The 25,457-nt window shown below is 34.9% G+C and overlaps 1 protein-coding gene and 1 pseudogene across 3 annotated transcripts in view; both read right to left on the bottom strand.

Annotated features, from left to right (window-relative positions):
* The window catches only part of CFH (complement factor H), an 81,230-nt gene that overhangs the window by 42,583 nt on the left and 13,190 nt on the right, over positions 1-25,457 (bottom strand). For both annotated transcript variants that reach the window (XM_008985135.5, XM_008985138.5), the window contains exons 2-9: positions 22,790-22,975; positions 21,614-21,719; positions 19,533-19,609; positions 17,936-18,127; positions 15,841-16,011; positions 8,738-8,911; positions 4,341-4,535; positions 3,732-3,908 (exon numbers count right to left, since the gene is read on the bottom strand). In XM_008985135.5, coding sequence (XP_008983383.4) covers positions 3,732-3,908; positions 4,341-4,535; positions 8,738-8,911; positions 15,841-16,011; positions 17,936-18,127; positions 19,533-19,609; positions 21,614-21,719; positions 22,790-22,975 — 1,278 coding nt within the window. The remainder of the gene's footprint in view (positions 1-3,731; positions 3,909-4,340; positions 4,536-8,737; positions 8,912-15,840; positions 16,012-17,935; positions 18,128-19,532; positions 19,610-21,613; positions 21,720-22,789; positions 22,976-25,457) is intronic.
* LOC103789172 (large ribosomal subunit protein eL34 pseudogene) lies at positions 22,321-22,719 on the bottom strand (annotated as a pseudogene). Its single transcript, XR_013529048.1, has one exon. The product of XR_013529048.1 is annotated as a large ribosomal subunit protein eL34 pseudogene (transcript).

The following is a 25,457-nucleotide window of genomic DNA, read 5'->3' as shown; positions in this document are numbered from 1 at the left end:
CTGACCGAGGTTTGGAGCCCCAGGAAGGCAGAGTCGCTTACTACGGAAACAAGAAGGAAGCCCCACAGGAGAATCGTGGGCAGAAAAGCACCATCAGTTTTAACACGGCTGCTCTGGCCCTGGGAACTAACAACCTGGATGTCCACTCAAGAGACCTAATCTGAAAGTTGGTAACTTCAAAGACGACAGGAGGATAAATTTACAATGACGGGAAGAAACCAGCGTAAAAAAGCTGAGAATACTCAAAGTCAGAACGCCTCTCCCTCTAAAGATGATCACAGTTCCACATCAACAATGGAACAAGGCTTGATGGAGAACGAGCGCCTCATGATGACAGAATCACTCTTCAAGGAATGGATAATAAGAAACTTCGGTGAGTTAAAAGAACATGTTGTAGCCCAACGTAAAGAAACTAGGAACTTTGAAAAAAGGTTTGATGAAATCCTATTGAGAATAGACAACTTAGAGAGGAGTATGAGTGAATTAATGGAACTGAATAATACAATACAGGAACTCCGAGAAGTATGCACAGGTTTAAACACTCGAATTGTTCAAGCAGAAGAAGGGATATCAGAGGTCAAAGTCCAACTTAATGAAATAAAACGTGAAGAAAACATTAGAGAAAAAAGGATAAAAAGGAATGAGCAAAGTCTCCAAGAAATGTGGGACTATGTGAAAAGACCAAATTTACGTTTGATAGGTTTACCTGAATGTGACGGAGAGAATGAATCCAAGCTGGAAAATACTCTTCAGGATATTATTCAGGAAAATTTTCCTAAACTAGCAAAGCAGGTCAACATTCAACCCCAGGTAATACAGAGAACACCACAAAGATATTCCTCAAGAAGAGCAACCCCAAGGCACATAATCGTTAGATTCACCAGGGTTGAAATGAAGGAGAAAATACTAAGGGCAGCCAGAGAGAAAGGTCAGATTACCCACAAAGGCAAGCCTATCAGACTTACAGCAGATCTCTCGGCAGAAACTCTACAGGCCAGAAGAGAGTGGGGGCCAATATTCAACATCCTCAAAGAACAGAACCTTCAGCCCAGAATTTCATATCCAGCCAAACTAAGCTTCACAACTGAAGGAAAAATAAAATCTTTTATGAACAAGCAAGAACTCAGAGATTTTATTACCACCAGGCCTGCTTTACAAGAGCTTCTGAAAGAAGCATTACACACAGAAAGAAACAACCAGTATTAGCCTTTCTAAAAATACACCAAAAAGTAAAGAGCACCAACATAAAGAAGAATTTACACCAACGAATGGATAAAACAGCCAGTCAACATCAAATGGCAGCACCCCTAAATTTAAATTGACTGAATTCCCAATCAAAAGACACAGCCAAAACCCAACGGCATGTTACATCCAGACCTGTTTCACATGCAAGGATACACAAAGACTCAAAACAAAGGTATGGAGAAAGATTAACCAACCAAATGGAGAGCAAAAATAAATAATAAATAAATAAAAAGCAGGAGTTGCAATTCTCGTATCGGAGAAAATAGATTTTAAAGCAACAAAGATATAGTGGTAAAAGGATCAATGCAATAACAAGAGCTAATGATCATAACACCCAGATAGGAGACTTAGATTCAATGAGACAGAAAATTAATAAGGATATCAAGGACTCGAACTCATATCCAGAACAAGTAAACTTAATAAATATTTATAGAGCTCTCCACTTCAAATACAAAAAATATACATTCTTGTCAATACCACATCACACCTACCCATAAGTTTAAATGAAACATTGATTGGCCATTATTAATACCCAATTTTTTTCAAAATAAAGCAATATTTCCATTTACTCTCCCTCTTTCTCTTCCTCTTTCTTCCTCTCCTTTACTTATTTTTTTTTTCTTTCCTTCTCTCAAAAAAAAGAAATAAACTTGTAAACCTCTAGATCCAGGTCGGCAATGTCTCTTTCATTGCTTGATTTCTTTTCTTCCCTTCCCTCCCTCCCTCCCTCCCTCCCTCCCTCCCTCCCCGCTTCCTCCCTTCCTTCCTTCCTTCATCCCTTCCTTCCTCCCTACCGTCCTTATTCCCTTCCTTCCTGCCTTCCTCCCCCCCAAAAAAAATATATAAAAAGTAAAGATAATATATAACTTTTTAGAATAAAGAATAGTATAATGGCTCTGTGTTTTTGAAGAAGTATTTCTTTAAATAGAAACAAAAAACATTCATCATGAAAAAAAGATTTACAATTACATAGTAAAATGAGCAACTTATGTTCATAATGCATAAAACAGAAAAGAAAAACACTAGTCACAAAAAAGAATGCATTTTCATTAAATATAATTAAAAGAGATTTTATATTCAGAATTAAATGAGTTCAACTAATACATACCAAAACTCCCAAAATGGTAAATTAAAAAATAATCACACTGCATTTCCAAAGATTAGAATCGTTAAATACCAATTAAACTGTGAATATATATTCTAAATCCAATTAGTAATAAAAGAAATTTTATATTACACTACAAAGTGTTTACACTACAATGCTATAAAATTTTATAGACACTCAATTTGTAAATATTAAAATGTGACATCATCACTCATTAACAACACATAAAACAAGAAGGAACTGTTGACATAAATGCATATTGGAATAAATACTATAGGAAACCTTCTAGAGTAGAATGTGCACAATGTCCCAGAAAACCCATTTGTACTTACATATACTGGAGAAAGTCAAATAGCTTTACTGTAACAATATCATCACACTGCTTGAATATCTGAATGACGTTATTGGCTATCATCGTATTTACTTTCTGTTTTAAACTACAATTGTATAATTATTTTGAGTCAAATGATTGATTCCAATGTACATATTAATGTTGATAGAGGAGTTAAGAAGAAATTATTTAGGCAGGTATTGAGAGTACAGGTGTCCTTGGTAAGGTTTTCCTTTAAATAAAAATCAGCCCGCAAATCATTTTCTTTTCTGTCAAAGAGGAACCTGTAAAATCGAGCTGCAAACATAGACTAGCAAGCTGCAGGCTTGCAAGAGTGAATGCCAGCAGTTGTGCCAACAGGAAAAGGTGACCTGGGACTAGGCATGTTCAAATGGCAGCTCCATCTTCCCTTCTCTTTGCCAGCCACGTGTACAGTAAGGAGCAGGCAACATGGCGTTTGCATAATAAGATGAGGGTGGGGCTGCCAGCTTCTGGCTCATTATGTAAATGTCATATTTACATATCCAATCTTTGAGCCCTATGTAAATCAGACACTGCCTCCTCAAGCCTGTTTATAAAATCCAGAGCACTCCACCAGGGGCAGGAATTCACCTTTGAGTGCCACTTTTTCACAAGAGAGAGAGTTGTTCTCTTTCCTCTTTCTTTTGCCTATTAAACCTGCACTCCTGAACTCACTCCTTGTGTATGTCTGTGTCCTTAATCTTCTTGGTGTGAGATGAACCTCGGGTATTTACCCCATACAGTGATGCTGCTCTAATGTGACTTAATTTAACCAACAAATATCGAGTTCAAACATGTTAACTGTATTCTTGACTAATGCCTATTAATAAAAGCATTTATTTTGCTCTGTATTTATCAAGAAATTTCTGTATTCATTTATACACAATTAAAAAAAAAACTAAATAGATCTGTTGGCAAAACAAGTTGGCATAAGCATTTTTCCACAGTTAATGTAAAAGAGTCTTAGAATGCCATCTACATTACTTAGAAAGACATGAACATGCTGGGATCTCAGAGCAGTGTACTTACTGACAGGGATGCATCTGGGAGTAAGAGACCAGCCATTCTCTGTACATGTAACTGTGGTCTGCTCATTTAGAAGACCGTAGCCTGAATGGCAGGGAACTTCTACAGAGTTACCCTGTAAAAAAGTTCTTCCACTATGTGTATAATATCCATTTTGCAAATAAGGAAAATGACATTGTCCTAAAGATGAAAACAATGATAAATAAATAAATAAGAAACATAAATTTGCTCAAAATAGTATATTAAAATTATTTTTACAATATTTAAGACTGCATAAACATCAAAAAATAATGTATGACTTAAGATGAACTAAAGATGAACTAATGTTACAAAGGTTTATACAAAAAGAAATATCAATATTAAATATTATTTAAGTGTTGTAATTAAAATATGTATAAATTATATAGATATTATCATAAAGTCTCTACTTCCCATGTGATTTTCAAGAGGAACTCCACATAATAGAAAAGATCTATTTTGGTCATTTTCTTGAGCAACTCTTTTCTTGGCCCTATTTCAGTTACATAAGACAAGTTGTAATCACTTATGTGCTCTCTTCTCTCCACTCTTTGGATGTTTTATGCACATATTGCTGTAAAGAGGTTTACTTACTGAGGCATGGGATTGCTGGAGACCACCCATCTTGTGTGCATTGAATGTAATCCCAGGAACTTCCTGAATGAGTCACAAAATCTGAATCACAGTAATAGGAGTAATATTTTCCTACAGCTACAGGAAAGTATGCTCTACGGATACTCTCATAATATAGACGTCCATGTTTAATATGTGGATAATCACAAGGTTTCACTTGCAATAAAAAAAAAAGTATAAATAATTTTTACTGTAATAAACCATCATATTAGAGATAATTTTTTATCACTGAATTATATTCTTTTCTTAGCATAATTACACATTCCATTAGGGTTTCTAGGTCAAAACAAATGATAGAATTCAGATGACAAGTAATGTGACAAGAAGGTCTTTGTTAATGAAGATGCAATTATGTCTTGTGGATCACATGATGCGTAAATTTGTATAAAGTCTCTCCAGAAAGAAAAATATACAGACCTGTTTAATGTATTCCCCTTGAGTACACATACCCTATCCTTGGCTACTTAAATGAGTTTTTTCGTTGAGAAATATGACAATATTACCACTTAGCTAATGTATTTTTTTCTTTTCTATTCTTATCAGTAAACAAAGCCCTGAATTTTCTTCTCAGGACCACTCAATGTAAGTAGGTAGCATTTTGAGGGATTTAAGGTGTTTAGTTGTTTTAGATTTAATTCATGGGCTGGACACGGTGGTTCATGCCTGTAATTCTAGCACTTTGGGAGGCTAAGGCAGGAAGATCACTTGAGGTCAGGAGTTTGAGACCAGCCTGGCCAACCTGGTGAAACCCTGTCTCTACTAAAAATGTAAAAAAATTATCCAGGCCTGGTGGTGCGTCCCTGTAATTTCCAGCTCTTTAGGAAGCAGAGGCAAGAGAATCACTTGAATCCATGAGGCAGGGGTTGCAGTGAATCAAGATTGTGCCACTGCACTCCAGCCAGAGTGACAGAGTGAGACTCCATCTCTAAAAATAAAAAGATAGACAGATAGATAGATAGATAGATAGATTCATTAGGCTCTTTCCTATTTAACTAAAGACAATGTAAAAATATAGAGGAACACAAAAATTTTTCTTTGATAATACCACATAGAAAAATAACATAGTTAATTCATGCCACAAACAATTCACTAAGCCAAATTTTCCAGTCTTTATCTAACCAGAGAAATAGACTAGGAATATTTCTTAATATCCAAATAGTTAAGATTATAATAAACTTTTTGGTTTATTCCTAATTTCAACTGGAGAGCAAAACAATTTTAATGTCATAAAATATTTTAAGTCAGATATAATATAACTACATTTTACCAAGTTTTTATATGTTAATTTTGACAAATACATTTGAGTGCTATCTTGTTTATTATATTAACAGGTTTATATGTTTTTCAGAAAATTTTCTCTTTTTGTGAGATTATATATAATCTAGTACTTTCAATAACAGTGGTTTTTTTCTATGAAATATAATTTTATTTCAATCATATGCAACCTTATGCAACACGTTAAAAAAAATTCAATACATACATACACACACAAATAAGTATTCTTTTTCATCTCCATCTTTCTTAAATTCAGTGATTTATTTATTTTCTTTGGTATTTGATTAGAGAAATTTTCATGTCATTTCTACAAACATTTATTATATGGATTATAAGCCGAATCACTGTATATCATAAATATCTTTCTCTAACAAAGACTAGTGAATGATACTTCTTTAGTATAGTTTCTTGACCTAGAATCCATATATTTTATAATTGATAGATTTTTCCCTATTTCAAGCTTCCAGTTTACTTTCATTGTTTCATTGAAATGTTTCATACTGCATTAAAATGTTAACTTGGTCTTGTTTCTTTTAAGGAACATTCTACATTTTTCCCCACCACTTTTTAAAGACTTTGAATATTTTCTATTTACCACTGGATTTTACAAATTTTGTCATGATCTGTCAAGACATTTTTATTCAACAATAATTCTGCATTGGGAAAGCTTGGGTCTTGGATTTGCAGAAATCGTGTCTTAAAGAACTCAACTGAATTTCACATTAAATGGCAGAGCAGAGATTTGAAAGCTTGTGGTTGATTTCAAAACAAGTATGAGTTTCCATCTTATTACAGTGTTTTACAGAATGTCATAAAGAAATTGTTCACTGAGATTTCTTTCCAAAAGGAATAAAAAGGAGGCATAATTATAAACATACATCATTGCCACAGGCTTGAGCTACTTAGCTATTTTCTAATTTTGGCACATTTACATCTGTTTGTACCCTTTCTACAAAGTGGTTCCTTGAAGCAAATATCAGAACCCACAGAGGGTCTCATCAGCACTGAGAACAGAAGGACTTCAGACAGCTCATTCTACTTCTTACACTTCTACAAATGTGGTTTTTGGTCTCACGGCGTTTATGGTGTTTCCATCATAGTGGCTCAAATGGACCTTAACATTTATTAAAATACTCATTAATTTTTATAACTGCTGCTAATATATCCATATGGTAATTTATTTGACCCAAGCCTAGAATCTTAGCATCAACATTGTTAAATTTCATCTTACTAGATTCAGCTTAGCACATAAGACTCTCTTTGAATGCTGAATCTGCCTTAATGCAGATTTATTACTATCATCCTCTGTATCATCCAATTGTGACTTTGTACTGTGTTTCCTCTAAGTCAGTAAACTTTTCAATGAAGTAAGTGAGTAATGAAGCAGGCCTGAGCCTAAAGTCCTGCATCTGATAATTAGACAAGGTTATTAAATGAAATTACAAACTGATAAACTATATAACTGGTCAACTTCTCTATCTTGTCTATGAGAACTCCAGATGGTTCATTGTTAAATATTAATAATTGAAATCCAGATATAATTGGGTCTCAGATGGTCCAGATACATTGGGGCTGAACTACATTGCCATAAGAGAACCACAAAATCATTAAATATTTCCTTATAATTCTTATGCACATTGAAATCTGTTTTATACTGGTAACAGCTTTCTCTCTTAGGGACTGGAATTATGCTAGGAATTAAAATTGAAGTCATTGACCAATCATCTGTATCATTATATTTTTCTTTCATGGGCTATATAGTTTAAGTGTGTTACATCTTGACTATGTACTCTTAGATAGAAAGAAAAGAAATTTGATTGTAGACATAGAAAAAACTTTAAAAACGGGCAAAGGAGCATCCCAGAAATAAAATGCTCTGTTGACTTGAGGGGTATTTTGCTACATATGATGGTTTTAGGAAATTACCTTTAACACTAAGAAATGACTAAGACTTGGAGTCCTTCAACATGCCTCCCTCCAATTAGTGGTGCCTAATTTCTCTCCCCTTGGTTGTTTGCTGAACTTAGTGTCTCACTTCTGAGGAATAGATAGGGCTGAAGTTAACAGTGTATCAGCAGAAGATTGATATGGTTTGGCTCTGTGTCCCCACACAAATCTCATGTTGAATTGCAATTCCCACTGGTGAGGGAGGTACCTGATGGGATGTAATTGGATCATTGGGGTGGGTCTCCCCCTTGCTCTTTTCATGATACTGAGTGAGTTCTCATGAGACCTGGTTGTTTAAAAGTTTGTAGCACTTCCCCCTTTGCTCTTTCTCCTGCTCTTCCATGGTAAGATGTGCTTGCTTTCCCTTCAGCCAACCATGATTGTAAGTTTCCTTAGGCCTCCCAGCCATGCCTCCTGTACAGGCTGTGGAATTGTGAGTCGATTAAATTTCTTTTCTTCATAGTTATCCAGTCACAGGTAGTTATTTCCAGTAGTGTGAGAACAGACTAATACATGGTATTGTGGCTTTCTCTACTCTGTCTTAGACTAGCAGCACTGGAGAAAGCTGCCATTCCATTAACTCATGGAAAGGCCTATGTGGTAAGGACCTGAGGCTTCCTGACAACAACCGTGTGTGTCAGCAATGTCAGAAGTAGATCCTCCTGCCCAGCCAAGCCTTCTGATCACTGTAGCCTGGGCTATCATCCTGATTGCAACACAAGAACACAATCTGATTCTCAACTACCCATCTAAGCCATTTTCAGATTCCTCACCCACAGTAACTGTAAGATAATAAAGGTTTGTTGGTTTAAGCAAATACATTTTTGCAGAATTTTGTTACAATGCAACAAACAACTAATATAGTATGTGTTAGGTGACACTATTTTTATCTAGTGCTTTAATTCAGATATTGGAAGAATTCTATTAATTAGAGAAACATACATTAGCAAACACATTTAATTTTGAGTAGCCAAAAAATTGAGTTTTGGCAACTTGGAAAACTAAAGAATACTTCCAACAGCCTTACTTTATATACACAATAAGATAAATATTTGGTTTTATTGAGTCCCCATTTTTTATGTGTTTAAAAGAAATTTCAGAATTAAGAAATGGGTCAAGATATGAATGGAACTTACAGGTACATCTTGGAGCAGGTATCCAGCCAGTACTTGTGCATTTTACCGTTTTACCCCGGGTTGCAGGATAAAAACCATTTATACAGTCATACGTGATTTCATCTCCAGCTCTGTGTTTAGTCCTTAAAGGTGTGTAGACACCATTTGGAATATAAGGATTTTTACATGTTTTTTCTGAAAAGAAAAGGATGTGTGGTTAATGCAGAAATAAGTATCCATTAAAATTCATCATTTACATAAATATTCAAGAGTAGGTGCTACAAGAATAGAAAACCAAACACCGCATCTTCTCATTCATAGGCGGGTGTTGAACGATGAGAACACATGGGCACAGGGAGGGGAGCATCACACACTGGGGTCTGTTGTGGGGTGGGGGCTTAGGGGAGGGACAGCGGGAGGTGGGGAGGTTGGGGAGGATAACTGGGGAGAAATGCCTGATGTAAGTGACAGTGGGATGGAGACAGCAAACCACCATGGCATGTGTACACCTATGTGACAATCCTGCAAGATCTGCACATGTACCCCAGCACTTAAAGTACAATTTTAAAAAAAGATAAATTTGTGCAATTATGTAGTTATTTAACCACAAATATAATTAAGATATATTTCTATCTTCAGCTTGTATAGGCATTGGCAAGCCCTTCTCCAGAATGTAGTACCAACTTATACAACCAGCACTATATGAGGTATTATTTATTATCTAATTGTCTTTATTTTTCAAACCCTACAGTGTAAATGTTGTGGTCAGAGGCCTTTAATTTCATTCATCATAGTATTTGCAATTTTTAATTAAATAAATAAAATTTGAAAAAAAAGTAGGTGTTACTTGTTCTTAACACAGCACAAAATGGCATTAAAATGAACAAATCATAGTACCCTTTCTCGTATACCAGTTATTTTTCCCTTCACTATATTCTCATGTGATGTATTTGTACTTCCTGGTGTCTTAATCCCTTCTTCTCCAAAGTCATCCCATACTTCATAATTTTCCATAACTGGCAATGATCTCATCATATATAACTTCAATTACTACTTCTGCTTTATGCTTCCTTGGTGTCTGTGGTTCTCATAGGACTGTTTACAAATATTCAGGGTTTCTTTCTTCTGGACAATTGATAGGACTTCACAACCCTTCCTCTTTGAAGTGGCCACATGACTGTGTAGGACACTGTAATAAAAGTGGAAGAAATCTCTTTCACTTTAGAGAGGAAGTTTTAACAGCCATCTTATGAATTTTTATGTTCTCTTATCCACAGACATCGTGATTAAAGAAGGACATGAAAAGATGATGTTTCTCTCACTGATCCTTACAATTAATACAATGAGTAGAGTCTTCTGATCTACATCGAAAGTGAACATGAATGAAAATAAACTTTAGTCTCAATATCTTAAATATTAAGATATTGAGATATTGCAATACATTTTTCTTGCTATAACAAGATAAAATAGGACAGGGTTTGGAAAATCTTTTCTTTCTTTTTTTTTTTTTTTTTTGAGATGAAGTTTTGCTCTTCTTGCCCAGGCTGGAGTGCAATGGGACAATCTAGGCTCACTCACCGTAATCTCCACCTCCTGGATTCAAGTGATTCTCCTCCTCAGCCTCCCAAGTAGGTAGGATTATAGGCATGTGCCACCAAGCCTGGCTAAGTTTGTATTTTTAGTAAAGACAGGGTTTCTCCATGTTGGTCAGGCTGGTCTTGAACTCCTGACCTCAGGTGATCCTCCCACCTAGGCCGCCCAAAGTGCTGGGATTACAGGCCTGAGCCACCCAGCCAGAAAATCTTTTCTGTAAAGGGCCAGATAAAAGGTCTCTGCTGCAGCAGCTCAACTCTGCCATTATAGCACAAAAGTAGTGATAAACAATACAAAAACAAATGAACATGGCTGTCTTTCAATAAAACTTTGTTTACACAAAGGGGGCAAGTTATATTTTACCTGCAGTCCATCATTTGCAATCCTTTGGCCCAATCTGTCCTGATTTATAAAGCACCTTCTCATTCCTTTCCATTAATTCTGCTATATCTCAATATTGGATCCATTTACAATATTCCTTTTTAAATAAAATGCTACACATTGTAAGTATTGCAGAAAAGTTATATGACCACTTATGTTGGGGTCAAACTTTATTTTGAACTAAAAAGCTATGGTGAACATTCAGCATTGTGGAAATCCATTTATATACCCCTAATTTATTTACTAATTGATTTTCCATAGTAAATGATACATAGTCTCCAGCCACCTAAAACAATTGCTCCTTCATCAAGAGATAATAAGTCTTCATTCACAGAAAACAATTGAGACTACCAGCAGTGAGTTCCCTATATTTCCTTCCAGCATTCCTCAACATTAGCTGTATCTACACTGATTTAAGTCCTTTGTTTAGTTTTCAATGGCAAGGTGTTTCTTTCAAATTCAGGTTAACTTTAATTTTTTCATTTTCCCCTATATCTTAAATCATTGTTTACTCCTTCCTTCTTTCTTACCTATCAGTCATGGTCTTATTGATATGCAACCTTCTCCAATTTTAAGTCCCTGCTCTCAACCTTTGTTCAAGTATAGCAAATGTACCATACTTTTCCTCCCCTTCAAAACCAAAATCCTTAAAATACCATTTTATAATTGCTACCTCCACTTTCCCATCTCTCGTTTATTCTTCAACTCATTACCACCTCGTTTCTGACACCTCTATGTTGTTGCCATTGCTCTGATAAAGGCCATCAATGAACTCCAATGTCCAAATTCAGGAGCACTGCATTTCACATATCCAGTCACTGGTATGTCTTACGGACTTCTTAATTATTTATTGAACTGAACAGATAAAACTGTAATATTTGACTCTATTGATCACAGACTTTTTGATGTTCTTCATTGCCTTATATTTTTTGTTTTCCTGCTTCTCCTTGTCTTTGTCTAAATGATGCTTTTCTTTTATATTTTATTATTTTCCTATATTTTATATTTTTGGCTGACTTCTACTTAACATTTAGGCCCTGCCTACTTGTCATATTTTATCTCCTACCATTTTTCTACTTATCTATGCTACCACCACTGTGAAAGTCTATTTATTTATTTATTTATTTATTTAATTTTTTTGAGACAGTCTCGCTCTGTCACTCAGGCTGCAGTGCAGTGGCACGATCTCGGTTCTGCAACCTCCTCCTCCTGGGTTCAATCTCCTCTCCTGCCTCAGTCTCCGGAGTAGGAGACTCTGGGACTATAGACGTGTGCCACCAAACCTAGTTAATTTCTTTATGTTTAATAGAGACAGGGTTTGACCATGTTGGCCGGGCAAGCCTTGAGCCTCTGACCCTAAGTGATCCACCTGCTTCGGCCTCCCAAAGTGGTAGGATTACAGGTGTGAGCCACTACGCCCAGCCTCCACTCTGACATTCTGTCTGGCCTTCACACATGCCAAGCTCATTCCTATAATTTGCACTGCTATTTCCTGTTTCTTAAGTGATTCTGCCCTAGATCTTAACGTTGATTTTTATCACTACCTTAGAATTTCTTCTTGAAGCCCATTCATAGGTGTTGCATGAATGAGTCCCTTACAGTTTGTTTTACATGAATATTTGTCCTTGATTTTGATGTCTGCCCTTTCACATTCTCTGTGTGAATAAAGATAGATACTTCCAAGATAAAAGCTACCATCATAATGCTAATAATGTCAGTGAGGTTCAAGTCCATATATACCAATTGCAGCTTCACACTAGGCAGACCATGTGTAAAATTCAAAGGTATATGCAATTTATTATGTGACAAACTAAATCATCATACTTTTCTCAAAATATGCTTTTCTTTTTTATGCTTAGTATCTTAATTTGTGAAAGAACCCTCATGACAGAAACCTGAAAATTTCCCCAACATTGCTTTCTCATCACTTGCATATTTACTCAGACACAAAATATTATAAAGTTTTAATTATTCACTATATATTTCCTCCTCTCAGTACCATAATTCCACTGTGTTCATTCAGCTCCTAAGTTTACACTCCACTCTGTCAGAATAAGCTTTGATATATTTCTATAGCTAACAGGATAATATATTTATGTTAGCAATAATTACATTAGAAACATGTGACTTAATATACAAGTTTTAAAGTTTTACTATTTTAAAATTTTACTATTTTAAGCAAAATATGTCTTCAGTGTTTGATGCTGACACTAACTTCAAATGAGCCTTAAATGTGTTCCTTTTTTCTTTGTTTTTTCTGTCACTTGATTCTACTCGATCATATTTTCATATACCCATTGAAGTTCAGTTTATATATCTTCAATTATTTTTCCTTATGGTATAGCTCAATTTAATAGTAATTTTTGAAGTCAAAAGCTACGAGATACAAAAAGTAAGGGTTTAAGAAATCAATAAAATAACACTGGGACAATTTTGTTAGTTAAGAATAGAAGGACTTCTGGAGATTATGCTCAAGTAGTAGACATAAATCCCACAATAAACCTTAATTTCTTACACTCACCATCTTTTTTTAGAATAAATGATGTTATTAAAACATTCCCTGAACCTGTACCTCTATCCAAAACAATATTTGAGACTATCCATATTTTCCTACTATTAGAAACAACCATTAGTCATTTGAAGTTAGAAATCTAATTCAAAGTTAGCACTGTATGTTTTGAACCAATAGAAAATCCAATCTGTACAGGGAAGAGATAGATGTGGATTGAAGAAAACTTTCATTTAGCAGGTCTTGGTACCATTGATTGTTTCTGTAAATGACTTTCCATTACAGATTGTCCCTTTGGACACAGAGACTAAAGTTTTGACAGTTCACCTTCAAATCAGTCCTCTGCCGTATATACCAGATTGAAGAAAATTTAAGTATTTAAAATTTAAGTGGATTATTTTACTTTAATATTATTTTATTATTTAGTTCCAAACTTCTTATAGATTTAGAAGCAACAAAGAGAGTTTGAACGTAACTGATTTCAGAGAAAATAATGTAGATAGATTTGAAATTCATCTTGTATCAGCAAGTAAATCTTTGCTTTGTACCAAGAAAATAAAGAGTAGTTTTTATGCTACAAAAGACATAAACAGGGTCAGAAAGGTTGGCATACAAAGAGTGGAATTCGTTTATTAATAAGGACTTCTCTATATCTAATTCATGTAAACTATATTTCAATAAAATAAAATGTGGTAAGAGAGGGTATATGCTTATCTAATTTTGGATGAATTCATGTTTATTTATATTGATTATTAGTGAACTGTCTTCTGAAAAAGAGTACCCAATCCCAGTGCCTTCTCTTGGTTTCTGTCTTCCTAAAGAAAGCAGGACCCTCATGCATAGTCTTGAATATTCAGCTTTTACTTGTACTTGTGAATGAGAAATGGAAAAAAAATTATAAAATTAAATGTTTTATAAGTTTAGAGTCTTGGGTTTTTTTTGTGTGTGTGTGTGTGTCTGTGTGTGTGTGTGTGTGTGTCTGTGTGTGTGAATAAATCAATCCGTGTTCAAGAGAAGCAAGCACAGAAATGCAGTAACACATTTGGGAAAAACAGATGGATTTCCCATTGTGAAAACAAATATGTGCTAAAGAAGAGTTTTAAGTAGGTAACAAAGCGAACAAGCAAAAGAGATGAAATAATCAGATGCCTTCAAGGAGGCAGTCATGCAACAAAGTCACATGTTCATACAAAACTAAATTCCCAGAGTCTTATTTTGAATTCATTGAAAGCTGGAATGGTGGTTTATTGTAATGTTTATCTTCAATACAAAGCAAGGCCCTGATGTAAAATAAGTATTTTATAAGTTGCATTCTGATTATTGGATGGATAAATTAACTATAGATTTGAAGTAATATACTGCAGGCAGAAGTTAATGCCAAAGGACTTGTGCATGCACTTCCTTTGCTTAGGAACTGTGAATGCCATGAAGACAAATAGTTGGACCCCACACACCATTAGCCAAACACGGATCTGATGTGGGTTATTATTGTCTCATGGTCATTAATTTCTTTCTAAAATATTTTCTTAATAGAAACTCAAAGAAGAGATCATGCAATTATGAAGAACTATATGTTTTCCAAGGAGACACTTATGGGCGCAAAAATGTTTTTAGTGTATAAAATTAAACCAAAATTAACTATGCTTTTTGTAAAAGAGAATCACTAAAGCAAGATTTACACATGTTTTTATGAATCATGGGATTTAAAGTTCAGAGGGCTGTTAAGAGTTCAAGTCTTTCTCTCACAGTATAACAGTATCTCCCTTTTAGATTTCAAGACCATATGTGGTATCACTGTTCCTTTTTTCACTCACTGCAGCAGTCCTCATCAAAAGTAAACTCACTCCTTTTGTAAATGTTTGAAAAGATCTCAAAACAGTTATTGCCACACTATAGCTGTATCTTCTTACTATACTTCTTATGGCATAATTTTTTAAAGTCCACAACTGTCTATATTCTCTTTTCTAGGTCATGACAGTTTGAAACTCTCCCTTTTAAAATGAAGTAGGTTAAGTAGAATACTCTATTCCAGATGAATTTTTTGGTGGGCAAACAGCACAGCTGAGATGAACGCTTTGCACATCTCTCCATGATGAAACCTAGGAGAGTGGGTTTTTTTTTTTTAAATTTTTTAATTTTCCAGCACCATCATCACTGTTGAGTCATACTGGGCCTGTTGTTAATAAAAACATTCATTTCCTTCCACTTAATTCCATTGTCAGTTGAGAGTTTCCTCGCCTGGTATTAATACAAGCTACTTTTAAAGTTTTTTAAAATATTAATATTATTTAAATAAATTCTGGGCGTTAGAGGAGCAATCTACCTGTTTGAGAATTATATATTACTGAGAATTAAGAAGTCTATTATAGTCCTGGCTCTGCTCCAGACATGGTTTTCGATGATAGACCAATGACTTAGTAAATAACTGAACTTTTCTGACCCATTTATGTCTATTTTCAGAGTGTATCATACAAAGTGTTCTCAAAATGAAACTTGAACACAAAAAATTCTATGATATATGTTTTATAATAGTTTATATAAATTAGTACTCTACTTTTGATTAAAATAAATGGCTTTATTAAAATAATTAAGTAAGTGATAAATTTATAACAAAAGATGCAGAAAATAAATATAACATTACCTTCACATGAAGGTAATGGATGCCATCCAGATTCAGTGCATACAGAATCTCCTCTTGTAGTGTACTCATAACCCATGTTACATTTATACTGAAATCGTTCATTCTCCTTATAAATATTCTTCTTAGATATCGGAGATCCATTTATAACGTCTGGGGGTTTGCATGAAATTTCTAAATAGAAAGGATTAAATTCCAAAATGTTTATTGCAAATTAAAGGATTGTGACCAAGACATAATTATATGAAAATAGAAATTTTGTTTCCATCAGGTAAATCAGTCAACTAAACAAAAGTCCTGTTTTAACTTGACTACTTAATCAATTACTTATCTGAAGAAAATTAAAATTCTGATTAAAATTGTGCTTCTAACTTTATTTAGTTTAAGGATAAATTATCCTTCTTGACATAAATAGTGATCAGCAACATTCATCAAGTGTATGTATGAAACTGACCATAGATATAGTTTTATTGTAATGTTTTCACTGAATGACCTGCAAAAATAACACATTTTCTAGTTATTGATAAGAGAGCAATTATCAAACAGGACTCTTTGTCAAAGAGATTCATTTAACTCTTTGTCATTACATTTCTGAAAAGTAGCTGACCTATTTTTATGTCATCACCATTTATCCAGGATTTCTGTAGAAAAAAACTGGCAATCATCTTTTACACCCACTTCTGTCAAATATTTTTACCTGGGATTGGACCAATCATAAGTAGTTTCCCAAATCCTGTTCTCCCACTTTCTAATCCATTTCTTTAGGTATAACTTAATGACCTCTCATGCGGTCACATTGTTATTTCACTTGAAATCCTTCAATGATTCCCAAATCAGTCTGAATAAAAGGTGTGTTCTTCAGCATGGTGTATGTAGCACCCCATCACTCTGCATTGGCCCACCTTCAATTTATCACTCACTCATTCCCTATTTGCATTCTGTACTAAGGTACCTAGGAACAATGAGTAAGAATCAGTGGTGCTTCATGCTCCTTAAAGCCTCACTGCCTTTCCACTTCCCTTTCCATGAACCCACTCCAGCATGCTTTTGCTCTCATTTTCATCTACAAAATCTCATTTTTTTCCTTTAGGACTTAATTGTAAGCATCAGTCATTCCAGGAAGGTTTCACTAACCATAGGACTCTAGTTGTAAGGATGTAAATTCCATCATGAACTTCTAAAATACATAATATTTGCTAAGCTGAATAAAAATATCAGCTTTTAACAGAAAGAACTAGTGTTGTTAGAAAGAGTTCTTAAGCAGAAAAATACTTTTCTCAGTATCTAACTATAAGATAGACTAGACTTTAAAAGTACAAATAATTTAGAATTTTGGATAATGTTGAACATAAACACACCAGAAACTTCTGCCTAATAATTATTGGTAAAATGAACTTGAGCTATGGTACTACTAAACAAATCAACCATGATGTTTATTATAAAAGCCAAAATCATCAATTGGTCATGATGCACAAGTTGGCAGCATTATGACTTAAAAATCTTGGCTTATACTTTACTATAAAAATTTCTAAGAGACAAAGATTTATTTAGTGGATTCAGCAACATTTATAGTAAACTTGTAGAACAAATATAAAACAGGTCTGCTTCCTAGAAGTGCTAATCAAAATCAGAATGTCATCCTAATACATCCCTGGAAATATATAACAAATCTTTGGCTTTCAAAATTAAAAACAAATGTCTATTCCAGAGGTCAATATTACAAGTTGCAGCAGAAATACTTAACATTCTCTTTCAGCCTAAGAGGCAAGTACCATGGAATTTTGGTTAAAGCATGGATTCTGATATCAGACAACCCATGTTTAAGTCCTAACTTGAGTCTTTATGCCATGATAATCCAGGGCACATAATTTAACTTCTTGGCATTTGTCTCTTCAATGATGAAATAAAATGATAGAGTTGTCTGAAAGATAAAATGAAGTCATGCATGCAAAGAACTAAGATCAATTACAGGCAGATAGTACGTGCTAAACAAACATTAGCTATTGTTAATATTGCTGATAGTCTTTAGAATGAATGATGTTTTAAACATATTTTTATTTAAAAGGCTAAAAATACTCAAACAGTAAGTGTATCTTACCCACACAATTTGGTTTCTCTTTACTCCAAACACCATCATCTGAACAATGTATTTCTTTATCTCCTTCAATCTTGTAGCCCGGCTTACATGCAAACTGTACTACTTGTCCAAAATGGTATTCTCGGTCTGATTCCATTGCACCACCGATAACTTCTCCATTCTCTGGTGCTGTCACTGGTAAACACTTCACAACTGAAGAAAATAAATATAATGTTTTCTAATGGAATTTTAAAATGTATTATAAAAAACATGTGTATGTATAAATTTTTCCTCAGGATAAGATTGGAGGAAATTACTTAAATTCTTTTTAGAAGCATTTGATATACTTGTTTGCTAGAGATACATGCTCACATGAAACCAGCAAATGGAATGTTTATTCCTGATATTTTCTATCAGGAGTGGACAATGAAAATTACTACTTTGAATGCTAGCTTGTATTTTAGTAGGAATAAACAAGTATTTTTAAATAAGAAATATAAAGCTTGGGATAATTAAATACAACATTTTCATTTATGCCCCAGAATAACATAGCACCACATTCCTGAAAGATATAAAAGCAAACTTTATGACATTAACTTTCATAGAGAAATCATTCTTGATTTTTCATCCTCTTCAACATCAGCGTCCAAAATAATTTCAGTACTTCTTTTGATTCTACTTAATATTTTCCAATTTCTCTAAAGTTGTAGTCAAACTTTATTGTACTATAGAATGACTCAGTGTGCTTGTTAAAATAAAAATGTTTAGGACTATCTTCCTGCATTTTCACCTTAAAGATACTGATTCAACAGGTCATTTTTAGTAACCAAAGATTTTAGTTTTTAACAAGCATCCCAGGTGATTTCAATGTAGATGCTCTCTAGAACATTAATCTTCTTCATCTCATTTCCATAGATGAAAAAACTTGCATTATCTTCTGTAGTTAACAGAATTTTTGAATGATTATCACACTTCTGTCTCTCCACTTACTATTCACTGTGGAATTAGGAAATACTACTCTGATTGATTATTTTATTTCCATAAGACTAGAGAGTTGGATTATTAGCTAAAAACATGAAAACAGAATCTACATTTTTCTCATTTTCACTGTTTGCTTTATAGACCAGTAAGAAATAACAGAGCTTGCTCTTAGTTTATTCCTCTTTTCAGTAAAGGCAAGTTCACAGGACAACCTCTCTTGGCGGGATGTCTCAATCATGTTCTCTACTTCAGTTATTATCATAGATCCCTGTGTTTGGGTGGTTATTGGGTAAGTGCCTCTTCATTAATAAAGGTGTAATTCTGGTCTTTATTTAGCTAATGATGCTTATATGCATTTCTAGTCATTAGAATCCAAAAGGAAATAAAAATGAGTTTTAGATTCCCTAATGTCTAATGGTTCAATTATTAGATCAGATCAGGCTGCATTCGTATTTGGCTTTTGAAACACCAAGAATGTAGTAATAAAAAGATGAGCTTCCCACTCTACATTATATGAGAAACAAATAAAAATAAAAATATTTAATTAAAGACTTGAAGATATTTTCATGTAAAGCATTGTGAAAAATCTTGGATATTTAAGGTATTTCAATATACTTGTAAATAAATTTATGTCTACCTTCACATATAGGAATATCATTGGTCCATCCATCTGCATCACATTCACGGTAATTAATCTCACCTAGCAGTTGATACCTGAAAACCCAAAAATAGCAGAGTGGTGAGATAATGTGTGCTTATATGCAGTTTTAAACTTAGTGCCATTCTGAGTGTCCAGAAACTCCATATTAAGAAAAATTAACAGCATATGCATTTTCTTGTTTCTTTTTTCTTTGCTTTTCCTTCCTTTCTCTCTTCCTCCCTCACTCTCTTTCTCTCTCAGATTTGTTAAGTTTCTCTCTCTGTGTGTCTCTCTCTGTGTCTGTCTCTCTCTCTCCCCCCCGCCCCCACCTTTATCTTCTTTCCTTCTTGGTGCATGGACTGGGAATAATCATAATCCTTGGTTCATGATAAACTCATTATTGTTTCAGACACAGTATTCTTATTTTTCATTGAAGTAGGTAATTAGTTAAATTCAATAATATAGTAAGCTCCATGAACTATCTCTAAAACAAAAGCTAAAAATATAGTAACCAACCTTATTTTTCCCCCACCTCTAGTCTTACACCATATTTCTGCCCTCCACAATTCTGATATTTTCTGAACATCTTAGGCTTTCTATATAATTAAACAGTGTCCCCCGAAAGTTGTTACTGTGTAATTTACTTTCAGCACTTGCCTCCATCTCCCCATCTCTATCCTAGAAGTTCTGTTCAGAGAATACTCAGTGAGTCACATCTGCTTATCCAATCCATCTAATGTTGAACTTACATAATTTTAGTAATACATCAAGCCTTTCCTTTGACTCTAAAATGCTCTACCTGATTATAAGTTCCTAGGGCATGTGCAAAATGTGCAATCATTGCTAGAGGCTTTGGATCTATACATTTTTATGTCCTTTGCAAAGTCAAGTGCTGAACTTAAAGAGAGAAGAACACAAGCCTGTAGTAAAAGAAATATTTCAGAGGTGAGGAGGATAGCAAATTTAAAAAATCCAGTCCCAGGAAATTATAACCTGTTTGTTTATGTGTGGTAAAATCAGCAGTAATGATTGAAGGGCTAAAAATGTATTTGAAAAACCTCCCTCAGGTAGTGACTAAGGAGAGAATAAATTCATAAAAAATTATACTTATTTGGTATCTACAGTATCTTAAGATCTCTTCTAAAGGCTGTAAATGTGTGTCTTACTTATTTTTCCCACCAGTCAATGGTGCACATAAAATTTACCTTGTTTTGTAGGAGAGAAAACAGAAGTGAAGAGATATTTTTTTTAATATCCCTAAGTGTTAAGTGGTAGAGAAAAGCAGGCTTACTCCAGTGCCTAAGCTTTAAACTATTATATTTTATTGCTTCAAATTAAGAAACCGTGAGAGAAGAATAATGTTATTCTATTGTAATATTTGATTACATTTCTATTTATTAAGTATAAGACTACAGTGATCTAATCCTGGTATTCCTATATATAAATTTTTCTTCAAAGTAATTTTTGATCTAGCAGAGAATAAGGGGACAAAAGAACACTGAGAATGTACAGTGAAGAATTTGCCAGTGAAAACCAAGTAGTTCGTTAGAAGGAACAAGTCAATGATTCTGAAAGAATAGTATTTTTAGTCCACGAGGTAAGAATAATTTGCAGACCTGGGACATGAAATAACATTAGTTGTAAACAAAACTTATAAGCAGGTAAAAGTCTTGCTTCCCTTAAATTTTATAAAATCTGTCAAAACAATTACCATACAATATAAACGTGTTACAATTCCTATTGTTCCTGACACATTGAACTCCCATGATCCTCTGCACAAAACAGAATGTAGTGAAGATTTGTTGAGTGAATAATTATATATATGCATACTTACTGTTTCCCACTCTCCTATAATTATACCCTATGAGAAAAGTTATACTTTATTTAAATTTTTCAGTGTTAAGGAGGTAGTGTGGTATCCAGATATAATTGTTTCCATCATAGTTAAATTTTCAGGTACTTGTGTATTACTTTTTTCAATGCTCATAGAAAAATATAACAACTTTTAAAACATATAATGTAGTACAGTTTCCATTTACTATCTTAATAATAAACCTCTTTTTATATGGACTACATACCCCTCATGACATGTATATACAACTTTTGCACCATATTCAAATGCATTTCCTACTGTGAGCTTAAAAGAACCAAAGGGAGTATCTCCAGGAAATCCACAGGGCCTTTCTAAAATAAAAAACAAAATATGAATTAGTATGGAATAACAAGAAATATATTTTATGTAGCAGTGGGGGAACAAGGATATTTGATATTATATAAGAAGACAGATGGAATACAAGAAAAATTAAATATGGCAAAGCTATTATTTCATAATTTAACTTAAACTATATGCTTGCTTTTTGAATTTTGGAGAATGACCACCCTTTTTAAAACTGATGATGTATTGGCCGGGCATGGTGGCTCACGCCTGTAATCCCAGCACTTTAGGAGGCAGAGGAGGGCAGATCATGAGGCCAGGGGTTTGAGACCAGCCTGGCCAGCATGGTGAAACCCCATCTCTATTAAAAATACAAAAAATAGCCAGGCGTGGTGGTGCACGCCTGTAGTCCCAGCTACTTGGGAGGCTGAGGCAGGAGAATCACTTGAACCCAGGAGGTAGAGGTTGCAGTGAGCTGACATCGCGCCATTGCACTACTCCAGCCTGGGTGACAGAGCCAGACTCTGTCTCAAAAAAAAAATGATGATGTATTATTTTGTATTTGAGTGACAATAGTGATGTAATTCAGCCATAATTGTTAAAATATTAAATCTTAAGTATTTTCTTTATTTATTTTCATTTTTATTACTCAAAGTTTCATTTTTTATTTAGCTTTCTGACTCTGTGCTTGCGCCTTCAACACTTTCACAACGATTTTCTGCTCCTCGATAAGGAAAGCACGCTTGATCCTGTCACGAACACATTTAGCACACATGGAACTACCATAGGCCCTGCTGACATGTTTCTTTGTTTTGGACAATCTCATAAGAACTTTAGGTCTTACAGCTCGAAGCCTGCCTGGGCATACACCACATGCTGATTTTGGTGCTTTCCCAACCTTCTTGGTATAAAGGTATACAATTCTATTACCAGGGGTCCGGGACAGACTAGTTTTGTTAGAGGCAGTATTGTAGGAAAGCCTACGTCGGTATGTCAAACGCTGGACCATTCTGAGTGCCTGCACACAACGTCGCCGGAAGAGGCAAGTATTTTCACAACTAAAATTTTCATAAATTTCACAAATGTACGAAGTACTTACTCTGACATGTCTTCAATGGATTAAGAGCCACCCATTTTCCGTGCTTGCATACCATTATTATATTTCCGAGGGATCTATAGCCAGGGCGGCATTTATAGATAGCCTGAGTGCCTTCCGGATATGTTTGGTCTGTCCAGGAACCTGTCAGAATTTCTGTATCTTTTCTCGGAGGAAGTTCTTTGCAATCTACAAACAATAAAAACAAAATAAGTGCTTAAAGTATATGGGTAAATGTACGGTATGTTTAGGTAATTGTTGCTTTTAAAAATGCCTATACGGTTACAAGTCTACCTAAATTTCTCTCTCTCTCTCTCTCTCTCTCTCTCTCTCTCTCTCCCCTCTCCTCTCTCTCTCTCTTTCTCTCACCCCCCTCCCTCCCTTCTCTCTCTCTCTCTCCCCCTCCCTCCCTCCCTTCTTTCTCTCTCCCCCTCCCTCCCTCCCTCCCTCCCTTCTCTCTCTCTCTCCCTCCCTCCCTTTACTCTCTCTCTCTCTCCCTCCCTCCCTTCTCTCTCTCTCTCCCTCCCTCCCTTCTCTCTCTCTCTCTCCCCCCCTTCTCTCTCTCTCTCTCCAAGCGCCGGGGTCCCCTCCCCATTCTTGGGTGAGTGAGAGATCAAGGACCTGAAAAGAAAGCACCGGACCTGAGCGGAGGGAGCAGAGCCGTCTGTACCTCCCCTGCGTCCCGCAACCCAGTCACACTAATTCTATTGTTGAAATGTTAGAGAAAAGATTGACTAATGACATCTGAGGAAAGAAATTATAACAATGTAGTAGCAGATTTTGGAAAGAACCAAATATAATTTCTAAAAATGAAAAAACTCATTTTAATCATCAATGGACAGCTTAATAGCGATAATATGGTTGCAAAATAATTCATGGACAGGAGGACTGGTCAAAATAAATACTACAAGATGCAACATGGAGACATAGTGTGTGGAAAATACACAAGATGAGCTAAGAGTCAATGAGGATAGAAAAGGCAGAGCAATGTTGGAATATAATTTTTAGCAATGAATGGAACATACCAATTAATAAATTCAAGAATTAGGAAATTCCAAGCAGTAATTAAAAGACACCTATATGCATCATAAAGAATGTAGAGAAAACCAAAGGGAAAATATCTTAAACTTGTTAGAGAAAAATATTAATTTAAAAGGAGTAATGATTAGATTTACAAGGATTTCTCAATAGCAATAGCAGAAGCCAGCAGATATTAATCACTTCAATTTGCAGGAAGAAATAACAACTATCTAGAATTCTTTATATGAAATAGCTTTTCAAAAAAGAAGTTTTGATTCATAAAATTAATTTATTTTTGACAAGATGTCTGTTGCCCAGGCTGGAGTGCAGTGGCCTGATCTTAGCTCATTGCAGCCCTGACCTCCTGGACTTAAGTGGTTGTCCTTACTCAGCCTCTCAAGTAGCTGTGACTACAGTCACGAACCACCTTTCACTGCTGAGTTTTGTATTTTTTGGAGAGACGTGGTTTTGCTGTTTTGCCCAGTGTGGTCTCACATTTTTGGGCTCAAGCAATCGTCCACCTTGGCCTCTCAAAATGCTGGAATACAGCAGTGAGCCACCATGCCTGGACTGATTAATAAAATGTGAGGGAATTTACCACTATAAATACACATTGAGTGAAAAAAATGTATTTCAGAAAACTGAAACTGATCCTAAATATAAGGTCTTAGGATGAAAGAATAAATGAAAAAGAAAGGAAATGGTAAATGTTCAAGCAAAAATAAATGAACACTGACTATAAAACAATAAAAATATCTTATATGGTTTTAAATATAAATCTGTATGTATATACACACATATACATCAAACACATGACAACAGTGTGCGAACTGTGAGAAGAGTCAATCAAATTAATGTCTTTTAAGTTCTTCACAGTGTCTAGAAAAACAGAAAGGTGTTAATGAGCTGTGATCGTTTTCTTAGAAAGTCATCTGGGTTAAGGCAGCATCCCCAGTTATTCAGTCAAACGGACCTAAATGTTGCTGGGAAATATATTGCCAGATATCATCCCGATCGGTTGACTTTAAACAAGCTGATCACTCTAGATAATCCAGATAGGCCAGATCAAATCATTTGAAAGGTCTGGAACACAGGGCTGAGGCTTCTCTGAAAAAGAGAGGTCATTCTATGGACAGCAGCTTCCTTTCCTGTGAGTTCCAGCCTGCCCGTAATCTTACTTTTCTGACTACCTGCCCTGTGGACTTCAAACTTGCTTATCTCATGCTCACTCCATAAGGCAATTTATAGGAAACCTCTTTTTAAGTAGCTAGATAGGTAGATTGCTATACCAATCAATTAATTGGTTGATAATATTCTGCTTCTACCTAGGCATCCCAGGCTGAACCCTGAGTGATAAATTAGTATTAGACTTTGCCAAGTTAAGTAAGGCATATGCTATGCTCTGAATATATGCAGCCTCCCTCACCCACAATTTATATGTTTAAACCTAATTAACAATGTGATAGAATTAGGAGGTGATTAGGTCGTGGAAGTGGAACTGTCATGATTGGGATGTGTGCCCTTATAGAAGAGACCCCACAGAGCTGCCTTGTCCCTTTCATCATTGGGGACACAGCCAAAAGGCACGGTCTATGACCCAGAAACCAGTCCACATCAAACACTGAACCTGCTGGCACTACCTTGCTCTTGG

Source organism: Callithrix jacchus, chromosome 18 (genome assembly GCF_049354715.1).
Source record: "Callithrix jacchus isolate 240 chromosome 18, calJac240_pri, whole genome shotgun sequence".
Taxonomy (NCBI): Eukaryota; Metazoa; Chordata; class Mammalia; order Primates; family Cebidae; genus Callithrix; species Callithrix jacchus.
This window is presented reverse-complemented; position numbering and strand designations above follow the sequence as displayed.